The 19512-nt window shown below is 39.7% G+C and overlaps 1 protein-coding gene across 3 annotated transcripts in view; it reads left to right on the top strand.

Annotated features, from left to right (window-relative positions):
• Positions 1–455: 455 nt before the first annotated feature.
• The window catches only part of BBS4 (Bardet-Biedl syndrome 4), a 66204-nt gene continuing 47147 nt past the window's right edge, over positions 456–19512 (top strand). The window contains exons 1-3 of one of the 3 annotated variants that reach the window (XM_011932974.1): positions 478–522; positions 8713–8764; positions 18182–18239. In XM_011932974.1, coding sequence (XP_011788364.1) covers positions 18200–18239 — 40 coding nt within the window. In that variant the 5' untranslated portion in view covers positions 478–522; positions 8713–8764; positions 18182–18199. Of the gene's footprint in view, positions 824–8712; positions 8765–18181; positions 18240–19512 lie in introns of all 3 variants that reach the window. The other 2 variants (XM_011932973.1, XM_011932975.1) reach the window with 2 other exon arrangements.

Here is a 19512-nt window from a genome sequence, read left to right as displayed (position 1 = left end):
TTTGCAAATTCTGGAGTAAACAAGAGTGGGAAGCTGATAAGGTGAGTACCTCAATTCGATAGTGACAGCCAAGAAACGGGGAGTTTTGTACAGAAGGCAGGAATGAGATTCTCCGCCCGAGGGTCCCGGAAGGAAGACTGAATTAAATGCAGATTAGTCAGGGCAGGGCAAGGTGGCGGGAGAAACAGGCTGACATCCCAGGTGGCTGGCCTATCCAGCCAGCGCGGCCGGAGGTACAGACCATGTACAGACCACGACGAGAGGGGTTAGGGGCTTCTCGGGATACAGGCAGCGAGCGGCTGCGCATTCCCTCCCCTACTCTTTCAGAGGTAAGCCTTCTGTGGAGCAGACCCTAACTCTCCCCCGATTCCTTAGGTCACTCGGCTGTTTACTTCCTTTGCCGGCTCCTCAGCGTCCCCCACAGTCCTACAACTTCCGCTTGCCTCGTTGTCTGGGAAACCGCTGACTTCCGGTCGCGCAGTTGTGGGCTGAGCCAAGATGGCTGCGGAGAGAGTTGCGACGGTGAGCGCCGAGATTCTCTTTAATTGCCCGGCCAGGGCAAGGCAGGCTGGCGGGTGGCCTCTGTCCCATGCAGCGGTTCCTGGAGAGAGGCGGAGCTGGGTGCCGAGCGGCTCAGGGTGGGCGGGGCGACACGGTCCCCTTTCTACTGTCCCGCCTGGGGCGAGTCTGGATACTTAGCAGCACAGGTCCTGTTCTAGGACTGTGGTCCTTCTTGGGGTGCCCTGGACGGAGAAGGGAGACTTCTCGCCTGTAATGGCTCTTACCCTATTCCCATCTTTTTTTTCTCTCGGGGGTTTGGAAGGTAATAACTAGCACTTGGGTAGACAGTGTCTGTTAATTCCGTGAATTGGGAATTTAACAGGAACGACAGCTTGGAAGCTTGCAGCGTCACTGCTTTCTGCCGGTGGAGCAGGGCTATGTTTTTTCTTTGGTGATTAAGTTTAGGAAAGTACGGTTTTGGAATTCAGCTGAAGGCTGAGTTGGGCGTTAACTCCACACTGCTAATACAGAGGAACCCGATGAATTCAGGATGACCTAGTTGCTGTTTTTTTGAGGCATATATCCATAATTGGATCTAATTTCGGTGAAGTGCCAAGTATGAAGACTTGTTTACCTTGCTTTAGTGTTGGGTTTGAAAGCCTGTTCTGTCCGTTTGTTAGAATGATTTTAGGTATTCGGAATTTATTGTCTTTCGAAAAACGCCTTGGAAAACAGTACAATAGCAGTCTTTGCTTTACAACTTAGTTTTGGCTAAGCAGCAAGGTTAGTGTTATCGCTAGAGGGCCTTTTGTTTGTTTTCTACTCTCATTTGCAGAGTTGTCATATTATTCTAGTCTAATTAGAAAACTCTGAAGACAAACTTTTTTTTTTTTTTTTTTTGAGACGGAGTGTCGCTGTTGTCGTCACGGGCTGGAGTGCAATGGCACTCTCGGCTCACTGCAACCTCCGCCTCCCGATTAGCTGAGAATACAGACGCCTGCCGCCACGCCCGGCCGAAACATTTTTATTAAGCTAAGAAATTTAAAATAACTGTGCCGGACAGATTACATCACGCCTGTAATCCCCGGTACCCAGAAGGCTGAGGCAGGAGGATCACTTGAACCCCGGAGGCGGAGGTTGTAGTGAGCCGAGACCATGCCACTGCACTCTAGCCTGGGCGACAGAGACAGACTCTGTCCTCCCGCCACCCCCCAAAAAAAGATTTTAAAATAATTAAATAGACCAGGGGTGGTGGCTCACGCCTCCAATTCCAGCACCTTGGGAGGCTGAGGTGGGTGGATCGCCTGAGGTCAGGAGTTGGAGACCCGCCTGGGCAACGTAGTGAAAACCCGTCTCTACTAAATAAATACAAAAAATTAGCTGGAAATGGTAATCCCAGCTGCTAGGAGGCTGAGGCAGGAGAATCGTTTGAACCCAGGAGGCAGAGGTTGCAGTGAGCCGAGATCGTGCCATTTCACTGCAGCCTGGGCAACAAGAGCGAAACTCCGTCTGAAAAAAAAAAAATAAATAGCACGGTTAATGTTACTGGGTTTTAAATATTAAAAACGTAGGAAAGAAAATACTTCTACACAATCTTAAAGTGTAAAAGATAACGGGTAGCATAACATTGCTACAAATATAGCTTATCCTTTAGTGCTCATCACAGGTGTTTGTGTAACAGAATATGAACTTGAGTCTGTGACGGCAGAATTGTCCTGTACATTTGAATGTTTAATACTGTTTTAAAGAGAATAGTTTTTGTTTTGATGTGACTTTAGCAATTAAGCCTGAAGTTAACTATTTTCATTGTTGTCAGATTTATTGCTAGTGTTATGTTTATAGTAATTTTCATCTTTTCAAGTTAGCAATGCATGGAAATTTGAATTTCTGCCCTTTTTTGAAAAGTGGTCTTTTATTTATTTATCTTTATTTTAATTTATTTATTCTTTTTGGAGAGGAATTCTCAATCTGTCGCCCTGGCTGGAGTGCAGTCGTGCGATCTCGGCTCAGTGGAACCTCTGCCTCCCGGGTTCAAGCGATTTTTCTGCCTCAGCCTCCCGAGTAGCTGGGATTACAGGCCCTCACCACCACGCCCGGCTAATTTTTGTATTTTTGCAGAGACGGGGTTTCACCATGTTGGCCAGGCTGGTCTGGAACTCCTGACCTCGTGATCTGCCCGCCTCGGCCTCCCAAAGTGTTGGGATTACAGGCGTGAGCCATTGCCCTCGGCCTTATCTTTTAATACAATTAAAATAACCCAGTAATCCTACTCCTAGACCTGTGTCCCATAGAAAAAAAAATTAAACATGAACATGTAGTACTAGGGCATTCATTGTAGTACTGTCTGTAGTGTCAAAACGCTGGAAGCAAATGAAATGCCCCATTAATAGGGTAATTGATGACTTCAGATAGTTCCATACTGTGGAATATTATGCAGTCATTAAAAAGAATGTTACAACTAATTGCTTTTCCTCTCAGAAGCTCCTCTCTTTTATTAGAGAAAGCTGTTCTCCTTTCTTTCTTCTGCTTATTAAACCTCGGCTCCTAAACTCAGGGAAAAAAAAAAAAAGGACGTTACGACTATTGACTTGGTGGAACTTCCATGGTGTACATTTAAATAAAAGGTAGTTTTGAAGTGGGATATATTATGTGATCTTAATTTCATAACACAAAGGAAAACATATAGATCTGTAGATAAGGATATATGGATATGGAGTAGAGAAAAGGAAAAGACTCAAAACTCACAGAATTTTTGAAGAAATGTATAGGTAAAAATCTAAGAAGGCTACAGTCAAGGACTTGAGGCCAGAAGACATCCCATTAAAAACTGAGTAAAACTAGCCCAGTGTGGGACACAGAAATTCTAATATGCTACCAAAATTACTTATGGATTGCTACCAGTTCCTAGAAGGGAAAACTGAGGACTGATATTTGTATTTTCAGTATATATAATAGTTTAGAATTCTTAAAAAATGAACAGACAGGCTGTACTTGGTGGCTTATGCCTGTAATGCCAGCACTTGGGGAAACCGAGGTGGGAGGATAGCTTGAGTCCAGAGGTTCGAGACCAGCCTGGGCAACATGTTGGAGCCCCATTTCTATAAAAAACACAAAAATTATCCAGACATGGTGGCATGTACCTGTAGTCCCAGCTGCTTGGGAGGATCATCTGAGTGTGGGGCAAGTTGAGGCTCCAGTGAGCCATGATCATGCCTCTGTACTCCAGCAGGGACAGAATGAGACCTTGTCTGAAAAAAAAAATACAAAAACTAAAAATGAATGAGCAACTAGCTCTGGCTTTCATGATTTGTGCTTATAAATTTTTTTATAATGCCCTGATTCCCATTATTTGATGTGTTTGGATAAATACCTGTCATCCTGTAAATTAAAGGATTAAACTAATAAGAGCAGAAAACAGAAATTAGCACACTAGTTGATCTAGCTCAGATACAGTGCCTGTGTATCAGGTGCTCCATGAATATTTGTTGGATGAATAAATGATCATAAAACTATATAAAAATGAAGAAATAACAGAAAAAATAATTTGTTCTATATACATCCTATGAATGAGATTGAGTGGGGTAATAGAATCCTTTCCATCTCAGGATGTTCTGGAAAGTCTTGAGTAAAAGACTTATCAAAAAATAATTCTACTTTGTGCCGAAAGAAGGATTGCTGACTTTTGAAGGTGCTTTTTGAGTCTTTAACATTCTTTACTAATATATTCCCCAAAGTTAAAAAATTCTAGTTAGATTTTAAAAAGTAGTTCTTTAACATTTAAAAAACAGTTTTGTTGAGGTATAATACACATACCGTAAAATTTACCCAATTTAAGTACATCGTTTGATCAGTTTTAGTAAATTTATATAGTTGCACAGCTGCCATCAGAGGCTACTTTTAGAACGTGTCCGTCATTCCAAAAGGGTTCCTTGTGTCGGTGGAATTGCTGGGTTGTATTGTTTAAGTATTTGTTTAAAAAAACAGAAACAAATCTGCCTGACTTCTGCAGACTATATACCAGTTAACATTTCCATGAACAATGCATGAGGGTTATGATTTTTCCACATCCCTGTCAACACTTGGTTTGTCAGTTTGTTTTTATTTAGCCATTCTAGTGGATGGGTAGTGATGGTATATGGTGGTTTTAATTTGTATTTCCTTCATGAATAATGATATTGAAGAATTTGTATATGTTTATTTTCCACACATATCTCTTTGGTGAAATGTCTCTACAAATTTTTGTGCATTTTAAAATCAAGATCATTAACCAAAACAACAAATAAGTATTCTCTTTTATTTTGAGGATTAATTTTTGTTGTTGTGAAATATATACCTAATATACCTCTAAAAGAGTGGTTAAAATGTTGTATGTATGCTTTAAAGGATAGAAACTTGTGTTCCTACTGTGCAGATTAGGAAATGGGTCATTAGTAACTTTGAAACCTCCTAAATGCCTCTCTCCTGCGTTTTCCTTCCTCCACATCAGATGTAGTGTTTCTTCAGTTTTATATTAATATTTTGTATTTTTTATAGTTTTACCATATATATTTTTATATATATCCTTAATATATTAGTTTTTAAAATTTGTTATTAAGCTTCAGTTTATTCATTTTTTCAACACTGTGTAGTATCCTATTGTAGTAAAGTATGTCAGTTAACTTATCCATTCCTCTAGATGGAGATTAGGATTATTTCTGGTTTTTAGTTATTAAAAACAATGCTGCTGCTGGGTGCAGTGGCTCACAGCTGTAATCCCAGCATTTTGGGAGGCCGAGGCAGTGGATCACGAGGTCAAGAGATGGAGACCATCCTGGCCAACTTGGTGAAACCCCGTCTCTACTAAAGACATAAAAATTAGCTGGATGTGGTGGTGCGCATCTGTAGTCCCTACTACTCGGGAGGCTGAGGCAGGAGAATCGCTTGAACCCAGGAGGCAGAGGTTGCAGTGAGCTGAGATCGTGCCTCTGCACTTCAGCTTGGCAGAGCGAGACTTTGTCTCGGAAAAAAAAAAAAAAAAAAAAAAAAGCTGTTAAAAATAGGGCCAGGACTAAGGAAAGGTAAGTGAGGTGCTTAGGGTTCACATTTTATGGAGTAAGTACCCCCTCAAGGTTTGTACCCTGGGTACCTCACCTGCCTCACTTTCGTCCTAGCCCTGAGCATTATTATGTAGGTCTTCTGATGTAATATCTAAGAGTCTAAGGTATACCTAGAAACAGATTGTGAGGTAATAGAGTATTACTTGCAGGAAACTGTATGGTGATTGTAACAATTTATGCTTCTACCATCAGTCATTATGGTGGATATGAAATTATGTCTTAATGTGATAATTTACATTGCCCTGTTTTTTTTTTGTTTTTTTTTTTTGTTTTTTTTTTTGAGATAGAGTCTTGCTCTATCACCCAGGCTGGAGTGCAGTGGCGTGATCTTGGCTCACTGCAACCTCCATCTCCTGGGCACAAGTTATCCTTCCATCTCAGCCTCCCGAGTAGCTGGGATCACAGGTACAAGCCACGCTTCGCTAATTTTTGTATATTTTGTAGAGACGGAGTTTTGCCATGTTGCCCAGGCTGGTCTTAAACTCCTGAACTCAACAGCCTGCCTTGGCATACCGAAGTGCTGGGATTACAGGTGTGAACCACCACACCTGGCTGTTGGTTTTGAGCCTGTTCCTCAGGCTGGAGTGCAGTGGTTTGATCATAGCTTGCTGCAACTTGGCCTCCTGGGCTTAAGAGATCCTCCCACCTCAGCCTCCTGAGTAGCTAGGACTACAGGCACGTGCGACTGTGCCTGACTAATTTCTAAAGTTTTTTTAATAGAGGCAGGGTCTTGCTATTTTGCCCAGGCTGGTCTCAAATTTCTAGGCTCATGTGATCCTCCTGCCTCAGCCTCCCAAAGTGCTGGAATTTTAGGCATGAGCCACCACACCTGGCTGATCTATCTGTCTTAAACTAGAGAATTTCATTTTTTTCTACCTCCTTTCTTGCTTTTTTTTTTTTTTTAAAAACTGTATTTCCATCTGTTCCCCCTCCCTTTCTGCTCCTCTTCATTCCTTGGAAGTTGTACTTTGCCTTCCTTTAATGAGTACCAAAGAAATTAAAAAATACATGTTTACTGTAAGTCCAAGCTTAAATGTTGCTAATACAGGGACCATCAAATGCTTTACTACCATCTATTGCCATCTGCAAATGTATGCCATTGTTGTTTAGTTTTGTAATTCCTAATGTATTTTAATTAAACACCACAAATTATGCTTTTTTTTTGGTTTTATTCAGTCAGATGCTTAGAATACTTGCTTATCTTACCAATTCCTTTGCTCATTCAACTCCTTCATCTTAGGATTATTTTTCTTTTTCCTAATATATTTTCATTAAAAGTTTATTTGGTGAGAATCTAAAAACTCTCAAATTCTGAAAGTTTTAAAAATTTGCCTTTGTTGAAAATTAGTTTTGATGGATGTGAGAATCTAGATCAAGTGTTGGCAAACTTTTTTTTTTTGAAAAGAGCCAGATAGTAAATATCGTGGGCTTTGTGGGCCATGTAGTGTCTGTGATAACTACTCAACAGTGGTGGTGTAGGACAAAAGTAGCCACAGACATTCTATAAACATGAGTGTGGGTGTGTTCCAACAAAATTTTGTTTGTAGACACTGAAATTTGACTCAGAATTTTCATGTGTTAAAATATTTTTTGAATTTTTTCAATCATTTAAAAATGTAAAAATCATTCTTAGCTTGTGGACCAAATAAAAAACAGGATGGATTTGACCTGTGGGCCATACTTAGCTGACGTCTGGTCTAAATTAACATTCATTTTACTTAGTACCTGACACTGGAGTAATTATTCTGATGATGTCTTATTGTGATATTGTCTTCCATTTTTAATTGTTGAAGAGCCAACTGTCAGTGTGTCTTTTTTGTTTTTCTTTTCCTCTTTTTTTTTTTTTTTTGAAATAGAGTTTTGCTCTTATCACCCAGGCTGGAGTGCAGTGGCGTGATCTTGGCCCACTGCCGCCTCTGCCTCCTGGGTTCAAGTGATTTTCCTGCCTTGGCCTCCCAAGTAGCTGGGATTACAGGTGCCCGCCACCATACCCAGATAATTTTTGTATTTTTCGTAGAGATGGGGTTTCACCATATTGGCCAGGCTGGTGTTGAACTCCTGACCTCAGGTGATCCATCTGCCTCGGCCTCCCGAAGTGCTGCGGTTACAGATGCGAGGCACGGCGTCTGGCCTTTCTTTATTACTTTTTTTAAGACAGAGTCTCGCTCTGTCCCCCAGACTTGGGGGCAATGGCACGATCTTGGCTCACTGTAACCTCTGCCTCCCAAGTTCAAGCCATTCTCCTGCCTCAGCCTCCCAAGTAGCTGGGACTATAGGCACGTGCCACCATGCCTGGCTAATTTTTGTATTTTTAGTAGAGATGGGGTTTCACCATGTTGGCCAGGCTGGTCTTGAGCTCCTGACCTCAAGTGATCCTCTCCCCTTGGCCTCCCAAATAACTGTCCTTCCTTTGTTGGTAATCTGGTGATATATTTTATTGTTTGGCTGCTTTTAAGAGCTGCTTCTTATCTCTGGTGCTGTTCATTATGATGTATCTAAGTATGTATTTATTTTCGTTTAACCTGGTCAGGATTTCTTGAGTATCCAGAAACTAAGGATTGGTGTTTCTCATTATATCTGGAAAAATTTCAGCCATTATTTTTGCTTATATTGTGGTATGTCATAGGAAGATGATAAAAGAAAAATTAATTTGATTGTTTTCTACGAGGTTGTAGTATAAAATAACTATCTCCATTTTAGAATTGCTAGACAGTGTCTGTGTAGATGACCTCATAAGCTTCCTTTTATCAAACAGTGATCAGTTTTTTCGTTTGATTGTTGAGAAGTATAGCATCAAGTATAATACTAATACGAGGTGTTTAAGAACAGTATATTTCTTATGCACATTTTACTATATACTATAATTATACATTAAAAATGCACATTGTAAATATAAATATGCATTATACATTGTTAATTGTTTGGATACCAAAAGTATGACTTGACATTTGTTTTTTAAGCCATATTCAAAATAACTCTTTGTATCAGAATATGGATTTAATGGATTAAATTGCATAATTGGTGCGCTACTGATTATTCTTGTTATTTGGATGCTTCTTTAAGTTAGCAACTTTATATTGTGATCCTTCAATATAGACTACTTATTTCATTTCAGAGAACTCAATTTCCTGCATCTACCGAGTCTCAAAAACCACATCAGAAAAAAGGTCTGTATGCAATTTCATTGTATGTGTATATTTGCACAGGTTTCTCTCTCTCTCTCTCTCTCTCTCTCTTTTTTTTTTTGGAGACAGAGTCTCACTGTCGCCCAGGCTGGAGTGCAGTGGCACAGTCTCAACTCACTACAACCTTTGCCTCTGGGGCTCAAGCAGTTCTCCTGCCTCAGCCTCTCGAGTATATGGGATTACAGGCACACGCCACCACAGCTGGCTAACTTTTGTGTTTTAGGAGAGATGAGGTTTCACCGTGTTTGCCAGGCTGGTCTTGAACTCCTGACCTCAGGTGATCCACCCACCTCGGCTCCCAAAGTGTTGGGATTACAGGCGTGAGCCACCGCGCCCGGCCAGGTTTCTCTCTCTTGTTGATTCTCTTTTCTATTCCATATGATTTCAAAATGAGTGTTGGGAAAAGAAGTAATAGTCTAAATGTTCTGTCACATCTAGCTTTTATTTAATAGAGTTATTAGATATTAGGAGGTTGGTTTGACTTGGAAATTATTTAAATGGGGTTTGATTATTAAGTAAGTGTGTACTAATTTTCTGCTTCTGGAAAAACCACTCTGTGAAGTTCCAGATACCTTTTTGCTTCGTTGGTTTCTAGTTTAATTTTATTGTGGATAGAGAACATTCTTTATATGGTTTGTTTTATGGCCCACAGCGTGGCCTTTGTTGGTGAATGTTCCACGTGCACTTGGAAAGAATATGTATTCTGCTCTTGTTGGAGGTAGCATTCTGTAAATGTCAATTAGGTCAAGTTGGTTGATAGTGTTCTCTATATGCTTACAGATATTCATATTCTTACTGATGTAGTTACTAATTGGAAGGGTAATAGAAGAGTGTTGAAGTGTGCAAATGTACTTGTGGATTTGTTTCTACTTTCAGTTCTATCAATTTTTGATTTGTGTATTTTGAAGATCTGTTGTTGGATGCATATACATTTAGGATTGTCTGATTTCTTGGTAAATTGACGTGTTTGTCGTTATGTAATATTCCTCTTCAATTTCTGATAATATTCCTTGTTTGAAGTCTACTTTGATAATATTTTAGTTTTAGTTATTTATTTAGCTATTTTAGTTTTGTTTTGGCCAGTCTTTGAATGGTATCAACGTATAATTTTCGTAGAGCAAAATTCCCTTTTTTTAGTACAAATTCTGAGTTTCGACAAATGAAACTAGCCATGTAATCAGTACTGGCACCATAATCAAGTTATAAAAATTTAATTACTCCCCCAAAATTCACCTTTACTTTGTAGTAAACCACTTCTTCCATTCCCAATTGCTGGGAGCCATTAATCTGTTTCTTTCTTCCTAGTTTTGCCTTTCTCAGAATGCCAAATAAATGGACTCATACATTATTATTTTGAGAGAGAGGGTCTTGCTCTGTCACCCAAGCTAGAATACAGTGGTGTGATTATAGCTCACTACAGCCTTAAACGCCTGGGTTCAAGCAGTCTTCCCTAGTACCTGGGTCTCTAGGTGCATGCCACCATGCCTGGCTAATTTTTAAAATTTTTTCTAGAAACACGGGGGTCTGGCTCTGTTGCCCAGGCTGGTTTTGAACTCCTGACTTCAAGTGATAATACATCTTCCGCCTCCTGAGGTACTGAAATTATAGGCATGAGCTATTGCACCTGGGTTATGTAAATTTTTCAGTGGCTTTTTAAACCTCATACAATGTTTGTTTGTTTGTTTGTTTTTGAGATGGAGACTTGCTGTGTCGCCCAGGCGATCTCGGCTCACTGCAACCTCTACCTCCTGGGTTCAAGCGATTCTACTGTCTCAGCCTCCCAAGTAGCTGGGATTACAAGCATGCACCACCATGTCTGGCTCATTTTAAAATTTTTAGTGTAGATGGGGTTTCACCGTGTTGGCCCGGCTGGTCTTGAACTCCTGACCTCAAGTGATCCACCTGCTTTGGCCCCGCAAAGTACTGGGATTACAGGCATAAGCCACTGCATCCAGCACAATATAGGGAAGTATTACAAAAACAGGAGAAATATCATCCTTAAGGATTAATGGACTTTAATTAACAAATTAAAAATCAAAGTAGTACTTTGAATAAAAAGCTGTCACATTTTACTGTGAAATCCTTAGACTTTTTTAAAACCTCTAGTTCAGGTTTTTTCAGCTTTGGCATGAATGATGTTTTGAGCAAGATCAATCTTTGTTGGGAGAGTTGTCCTGTATATTGTAGGATGGTTAACAACATCCCTGGCTTCTACCTAGTAGATGACAGTAGCAGTTAATTGTAACAACCAAGTGTCTCCAGATGTTGCCAGTTATTCCTTCTGGGGCAAAATTGTTTCCATTTGAGAACCACTGCTCTGGTTGAGTAGTATAATACTGGGAAATAGAAGGCAGGAAGTTGGTAAGTGTGTAAAGAATTCACACAGCAGTTGGGTTAGCAAGCTGAGAGACTTTATTTGAACAAGTAGCAACTGGAGGCATTTTGACTGAGAATGGATGTTGTCCCTCCCCCTCACCCTTTCCTCCTCAGCTTGAGAGGTCCATATCCTAGTTTGACTCTTTAGTTTTGAGGGTGATGACTGCCAACTGTGTAAGGGGTAAACAGATTTCTATGTGGTATTTTTGTCCAAATATATCAGGACTTTTTCAAGAACAGGCAATGAAATTGTTGATCAGAACTACTTGATGGTTCTGAGAAAATAATATCCTACATGAGGCTACTGAAGTCCTCTTCGTTTTGCCCCATGATGTGACCTTAGGTGACTTTCTTCTGGCTTTCAGTTGAAGATCTTAGCCATCACTGAGGTGAGTGAACTGATTTACTGCTTAAGTCTATTTCCTTCCTTAAAGGAATCTTCATTGAAAACTTTACCCATTTTGGGGTGGCCATAGCTGAGGATGAGTTTTGTCAACAACCTGAGACAATGTACTCACTATGTGAGAAGCTTGATCTCAGCTTGATATCTGGTTTTAGAGTAATTTTTAATAGAATAATTTATTATGGTAAAATATACATAAAATTTACCATTTTTAAGTGTGTAAGTCAGTGGCATTAAGTACATTTACAAAGTTGTGTAACCGTCACCACTGTCCATTTCTAGAAGTGTTTCATCATTCCAAAGAGAAGCACTGTACCCATTAAGCAATAAATCCCCACATCCTCTTTCCTCCCCAGATCCTGGTAATCTCCATTCTATTTTCTGTGTCTATGAATTTGACTATTCTAGGTTTTTCATATAAGGTGAATCATAAAATATTTGCCCTTTTCTGTCTGGCTTATTTGACTCAGCATTTTCAAAGTTCATTCATGTTGTAGCATGTATCAGAATTTCATTCCTTTTTAAGGCTGAATAATATTCTAGTGTATGTATATATCACATTTTGTTTATCTGTCTGTTGATGGGCATTTGGATTGTTTTCCTTAGAGTCTTTATATGTCAGTAATTCTTAAAGAATTTAAAGGTTGTAGAAAGTAGGAACTTTGTAGATGTTCTAGAAATATGTCATTTCCTGTACTGTATATAATAATGTATTCTACAGACTAATTACTGTGTATATATTTGGTTCTCATAAGTGATTTTGTAGATGCTATACATGCTCTTGACTTCATTAATCTTTTCCTTTTGCTAATTTTGGTCCTTGTGTATACAGAATTGTAGAGTTACAAGGTAATTTAGTTGTTACCTAATTCACCCTGAAGTCTACATGAAACCACTCTCACAGAGTCTTTGATAAGTAGTTACCGAATTTCACTATTTCTACTGTGATAGTGAATGACTTTCATTGATTAGCTTTTTGAAAGAATAGTCTATCTTACTTGTCTTGATATCCTCACCTCTGAGTCTATTTGTCTATTGTAATCTGGCTTTTGCTCTACCACTCCACTGATTAAATTGATGAGCTAAGCATTGTTTTTTTTTTTGCTCACTGCAACCTCTGCCTCCCGGGTTCAGGTGATTCTCTTGCCTCAGCTTCCCGAGTAGCTGGTATTACAGGCGCTCACCACCACACCTGGCTAATTTTTTATATTTTTAGTAGAGACGGGATCTCACTATGTTGGTCAGACTGGTCTCGAACTCCTGACCTCATGATCCACCCACCTTGGCCTCCCAAAGTGCTGGGATTACAGGTGTGAACCACCGTGCCTAGCCCAATTCTGTTTAATTTTTGAGGAACAATGTTAACTTCTAATTTAAATGGAAGGTAGTATATATCTAATTTTTCTCTATTATTTTTAATTTCAATGCTAGTAAATCTTTAAATCTGAAGTACACACTTGGATTTTGACAGATATGTAACTCATGTACGTATTTATATTCCTGTAATCATCAGATCAAATTAAACATTTTTATCACCTAGAAAGTTTCCTCATGCCTTTTTCCAGTAAGTCTTCTGCTTCACTTCCCCAGATGCAACCATCATTCTGATTTCTGCCCCTATAAATTGATTTTGAACTTTCCTATAAGTTGTGCTTAAACTTCACACAAAGAGAGCCATACAGTATCTACTATTTAGCTTTTGGCAACTTTTATACAATATGTTGTTTTGGAGATTCATCCATGTTGTTATATGTATCAGTAGTTCTTTTATTTGAAAATGCTGTCTAATATTCAGTTGCATGCATATACCACTGTTTGTCCATTCTCCTGTTAATGAACATTTGCAGCGTTTCTAGTTTTTGAGTACTGTGAATGTTCCTATGATTATTTATTTATTTATTTATTTATTTATTTATGGAGTCTTGCTTTGTTGCCCAGGCTGGAGTGCAGTGGTGCAGTCTTAGCTCACTGCAACCTCCGTCTCCTGGGTTCAATCGATTTTTCAGCTTCAACCTCCTGAGTAGCTGCGACTACAGGCGTGTGCCACCATGCCCGGCTAATTTTTGTATTTTTCGTAGAGACGGGGTTTCACCATATTGGCCAGGCTGGTCTCGAATTCCTGACCTCTTGATCCGCCCGCCTTGGCCTCCCAAAGTGCTGGGATTACAGGCATGAGCCACCGCGCCCGGCCTGAACATGTATTTACTGGTCTTTTTTTGTATGTGCATGTGGCATGTGTTTTCACTTGAATAAGTGCCTAGGGAGTGGAATTGCTAGGTCATATGTGAACTGTTCATTTTGACTTAATAAATTGCCAAAGTATTTTTCAAAGTGGTTGTACAATTTTATCATACCACCAGCAACGTGTGAGGATTCTATTTGCCTACTTTCTTGCCAACATTTGTTACTATCAGGCTTTTTCATATTAGACTTACTGGTGGTTTGTATTGTGTTTTATTGTGATTTTAATTTGCATTACCCTAATGACTAGTGATGTTGAACACCTTTTCATATACTTACTGGTCATATCTTTTGTGTAGTGCCTGCTCAAGTTTTTTGCCTGTTTTGAAATTTTTTTTCCTTATTGATTTGTGAGACTTCTTTATATATTCTGAATGTAAGTCCTTTGTCTGTTATATTTGTGGTCAATATTTCCCCCTAGCCTACCTTCATTTTGTTAAGGTGTCTTTCAGTGATCAGAAGTTTTAATTTTGATGAAGGCCGATTTACTATTATTTTTCTTTTGTGATGAATGCCTTCTGTGTCTTGTCTGGGAAATCTTGATCCTTACCCCAGGCTGAGTTGTGTGTCCCCTCCCTTTTCTGCATTAATATTGCAGAAACTAATTTTTTGGTTTTAGAAAATGTCTAATTTGGCTCAATCAGTAATTTTGGATACCTTTCTATTGAAATACATATGCAGAAAAGTACATACATAAATCATAATTGTACTGTGCAGTGAATTTTTACAAAGTAAACATACCCATGTAATCACCATCTAGATTAAGGTATAGAATATTATCAGTGCCCTCCAGGCTGCCTCCTTATTCCCTACCAGTCATTAACCACCCCTCCCAAAGGTAGTAACTTATATTTAACTTCTATCTTCTAGATCAGTTTTGCCTGCTTTTGAATTTAATGTAAATGGAATCACGCAGGATGTACTTTTTAATATCTGGCTTCTTTGTTCAGAATTACGTTTGTGAGATTCATCTATGTTGTTGCATGTAGTAGTGGTTGGTTGTTTTCTTCCTTGTTGTATATATTCCGTTATGGGGCTCTACCTAAGTCTATTTATTTTATACTTGATGAACATTTGAGATATTTTTATTTTGATGTATTATGAATAATGCCACCATGAAGAGTTTATGTGTACACATACATATTTAGGAGTAGGATTTTCAGGGTCACCAAGGATATATTTAGGCTCAGTAAATATTAGCAAGCAGTTTTCGAAATGTGGTTAATATAATCCCCATGTGTAAAATAAAGATGTATGAACACACACACACACACTTGCTCGTATGCTTATATGTGCATAGAAATTCCTTGAAAATGCTCAAGAAATTCTTCCCCTCTGATGAGGGATAGGAATGGAGTGGGTCTTTTGTTTAATATCCTATGTGCCCTTTGAATTTTGTTTTACTGTAAGTATGTATTTTTAAGAAAACCAACTAGTTATTTTAAAAAATCATTTGAAAGTCTTCCTACTTTGGTATATTGAAAGTACTACTGGCCGTGCACAGTGGCTCACGCCTGTAATCCCAGCACTTTGGGAGGCCGAGGCGGGTGGATCATGAGGTCAGGAGATCGGGACCATCCTGGCTAACAGTAAAACCCCGCCTGTAGTCCAGCTACTTGGGAGGCTGAGTCAGGAGAATGGCGTGAACCCGAGAGGCGGAGTTTGCAGTGAGCCGAGATCGCGCCACTGCACTCCAGCCTGGGTGACAGTGCAAGACTCCCTCTCAAAAAAAAAAAAAAAAAAAACTGAAGCACTGCTTTAAAAAAAAAAAAAAAAGAAAAACTTTAAAATCATTGTTATTTTTCTGAGATGGAGTCTTGCTCTGTCGCCAGGCTGGAGCCCAGTGGCGCAATCTCCGCTTATCTCAACGTCTGCCTCCTGGATTCAAGCAGTTCACCTGCCTCAGCCTCCCAGGTAGCTGGGACTACAGGTGTGTGCCGCCAGGCCGGGCTAATTATTATTATTATTATTTTTTGTATTTTTCATAGAGACGGGGTTTCACCATGTTAGCTATGATGGTCTCGACCTCCTGACCTCGTGATCTGCCCACCTAGGCCTCCCAAAGTGCTCGATGACAGGCATGAGCCACCGCGTCTGGCCGCTTTAGAATCATTAATGTTGTGTTGCTCAGTTATGTCTAATTGACAGCCCAAACATTTACATTTTAATATTAGAAAATCCTTTATGATTGGGCAGAAACTTGTTGTAGTTTAATGGGTAACCTTGGAGACCTGGGTTATAGTCCTGCCTCTTACATTAACTACTTGTTGAATGTGGACAATTTTTTAACCTTTAGGGCCTTAATTTCCTCTTTTGTAATGTGGGAATATTCTCTGAATTGTGTAACTCACTGGCCTTATATGAATATTCATTGGAATAATAGAGAAAACACTTTGAGATACATATATATACACACACACCCTTAACAAGGAAATAATTGTTAAGTTTTGAGGAAGTAAAATAATTTTAAATAATCTAAGATATAGCATAAAACCAGAATTAACTAATCTTTTATATGCTGTTTTTCTTCCTCATTTCCTGTTAAGCTAATGAGAAGCAAAGAAACTGGATAGCAGCAATATAATTTAAAAATTAAAGGCCAGCTTCTAGCATATACCGTTGAGTCAATACTGATTCAGCCCAGTCTCTTCCTCTTCCTTTATCATTTATGTCCCTGAACAGAGTAGATGTTCCTCTTGATCCTGTTCCTGTTTGCCCTCAGATGCATTCCTTGCCTTCTCTTCTCTTTTTGGTATAGTGAGGAACTGACTCTTGCAGGCTCCTTTTCTTCCTAGGCTTCTGTGTCAGCAGTTTCTGGCTGGATTAGCAAGTGGAGGAACTGGCAGGAGATTAGAAGGCAAGAGGAAGGAGAAGCCAGGGCTTCCCTCCCTGACCCTCAGGCCTCAGAGTAGTAGTGGCTTTTTGCTCATGCAGACTTCTGATTTGTCTCACCATTCCCTGTTGGGCCTCTCATTTCTTCCATTGCCTTTTCTCTGCATTAAAATCCTTGTGTTTCAAGTCCTCAAGTGGTTTTTTCTTAGGCTCTGACTGATACAGGGCTCAAAATGATAGTAATGAAAATGTCTTATATTTATATTCTTTTCAAGATTTGTTATCTCTTTTGATGCCCCCGATATACTATTGAGGTAGAAAAGTGTTATAATTCCTGTTTGGCATGAGGAAATTAACATTTATTGAATGACCATTTTCAGATTCTTTGGATTTTTGGGTGAAAATTATAGCGGGGATAAATGGAGGCCCAGAGAGGTGAAATAACTTACCCTAGGTCCCATAGAAGTCTGGTATTGAATCGAGATTGAAATTCTACATGTGAAACTTTTATGTGCTACATGTCTGCTAGTCCTGGAAGAAATCCTTTCTTTGATGAGTATTATTCTTTTTTTTTTTTTTTGAGACGGAGTCTCGCTCTATCGCCTAGGCTGGAGTGCAGTGGCCGGATCTCAGCTCACTGCAAGTTCCGCTTCCCGGGTTTACGCCATTCTCCTGCCTCAGCCTCCCGAGTAGCTGGGACTACAGGCTCCCGCCACCTCGCCCGGCTAGTTTTTTGTATTTTTTAGTAGAGACGGGGTTTCACGGTGTTAGCCAGGATGGTCTCGATCTCCTGACCTCGTGATCCACCCGTCTCGGCCTCCCAAAGTGCTGGGATTACAGGCTTGAGCCACCGCGCCCGGCCTATTCTTTTTTAAAGAAGGCTTTACTTGCAATGTATTTACAAAAGCCTTAGTTATTTAGTAAATTTTTCAACTAAAAATCTGAACCATAATAGTTTTCTGCTTAGCACTTATATAGCTAGCATACTACCCCTAGCATTAATCAAAGTGTCATGTAAAGGTTTGATTTTTGAGCCTAAGCAGAATTTGAAATTCTTCAAAGAGAATTTAGCACCTAGGGCAAATTATAGGGGAGAATTCTTGAGGTGTCATGTTTATTCACTTCTGGAATTGTTTAAAATATGTCAGGTGCATCCTTAAAGGGAGAAAGAAGGGGAAGAGATGTTACAAGAGAGTAGAATGGGGCAAGAGAAGTGGCAAGAAAGTATTGTTGCTAGGTTGCCAGCCTTCTGCCCCCACTGTCATGGTGATGGTGGAGGGGTAGTGTGGGAGCTGGGATATGAATGAGGTCTTTTTTATAACTCACTAAAAGCCCTTACCTTGTCTTCATCTCATCAGCTGGCTACCTGACCTCTGTAGTAACATAGACTCCTGAAATGTAGCATTGGAGGTGATCACTCTGCTTTATTGCAAAATAGGGGAGATTCTGCTCTGCATTTACATACTTATATTTTTTGGAGGATTTTTCAACTAGTAGTTCTCATAATACCTGTGAAAGCATATAAGAACCAGTATCCCCATTTTTAGGGGGAGTTGGAGTGAGCAATGATTTGGAATACCAGAAATTCAACTTATACATTTGCAGGTAAAATTCTAATTGTAAATTCAGGATTCATAGACTCTAGGGATTTCTGAGGTATCCAGAATTCCTTCATCTTTGGCAATAAGTAGATAATAATGGTAATAAAAATAACAGCAACAGGCCCAGCACAGTGGCCCACACCTGTAATCCCAGCACTTTGGGAGAATGAGGCGGGTGGATCACTTGAGGTCAGGAGTTCAAGACCAGGCTGGCCAACATGGGAAAACCCCATTTCTATAAAAAATACAAAAATTAGCTGAGTACTGTGGCATGTGCTTGTAATCCCAGCTACTCAGTAGGCTGAATCATAAGAATAATTTGAATCTGGGAGGTGGAGATTGCAGTGAGCTTAGATCGCGCCCCTGCACTCTGACCTTTATGACAGAACTCCACTCCATCTAAAAAAAAAAACCACATGAAAAACAAAAAAACCAGCAACAATAATAGGTAACATTTCTTGAAGGCTTACTTTGTACCAGGCAGTATTTGAACTTCTTTATATATTAGATAATTCAATCCTCACAACTCTATAGGATGAGTATTTTATTTCCTGACCCTTCTATTTAAAAGTACAACCCCCCACCCCGCACTATTTCTCTTTCCTGCTTTATTTTTCTTCATAGAAAAATATCACTCATAAGTATAACATACTTTATTATCTATCCTGTGTGGTAGCAGCCCCTTCTCTCAATTATAAGCTCCATGAAATCAGGGAGTCAGTTTTGTTCACTGCTATATTCCCAGTGCCTAGAACAGTGCCTGGAATATGGTAGGTACCTAGTGAATATTGGTTGAATGAATGCGTCTTGGTTTTACAGATGAGGAAACTATAAATTTCCCAGGTCATACATTCGGTAATAGGACAGTTATGTATGCTGAAATGTTCTCTAAAATCTTTGATGAAACTAAAATTCTTTTAGCTTTTGGACAGCTACATCTCCAGGAGCGTGAAATGACCTTCAGCACTGCATTTGGTGGATTTTCCTTTTTCTAATCCCTAGAGTTCCATTTAATGAGCCTTTGGGCTCTTGAGCTGCCTTACAAATTGAACACTTTTTTTCTCCAGCTTTCACTCAGGAAACACAAAATGTGGCTTGTCCTTTTTTTTTTTTTTTTTTTTTTTTTGAGACTGGGTCTCACTCTGTCACTCAGGTTGGAGTGCAAGTGCACGATGATGGTTCATTGCAACCTCTGCCTCCCAGATTCAAGCAATCCTCCCAACTCAGCCTCCCGAGTAGCTGAGAATACAAGGTTGTGCCACCACTCCCGGCTAATT

The sequence above is a fragment of the Colobus angolensis genome, unplaced genomic scaffold (genome assembly GCF_000951035.1).
Source record: "Colobus angolensis palliatus isolate OR3802 unplaced genomic scaffold, Cang.pa_1.0 Scaffold99, whole genome shotgun sequence".
NCBI lineage: Eukaryota > Metazoa > Chordata > Mammalia > Primates > Cercopithecidae > Colobus > Colobus angolensis.
This window is presented reverse-complemented; position numbering and strand designations above follow the sequence as displayed.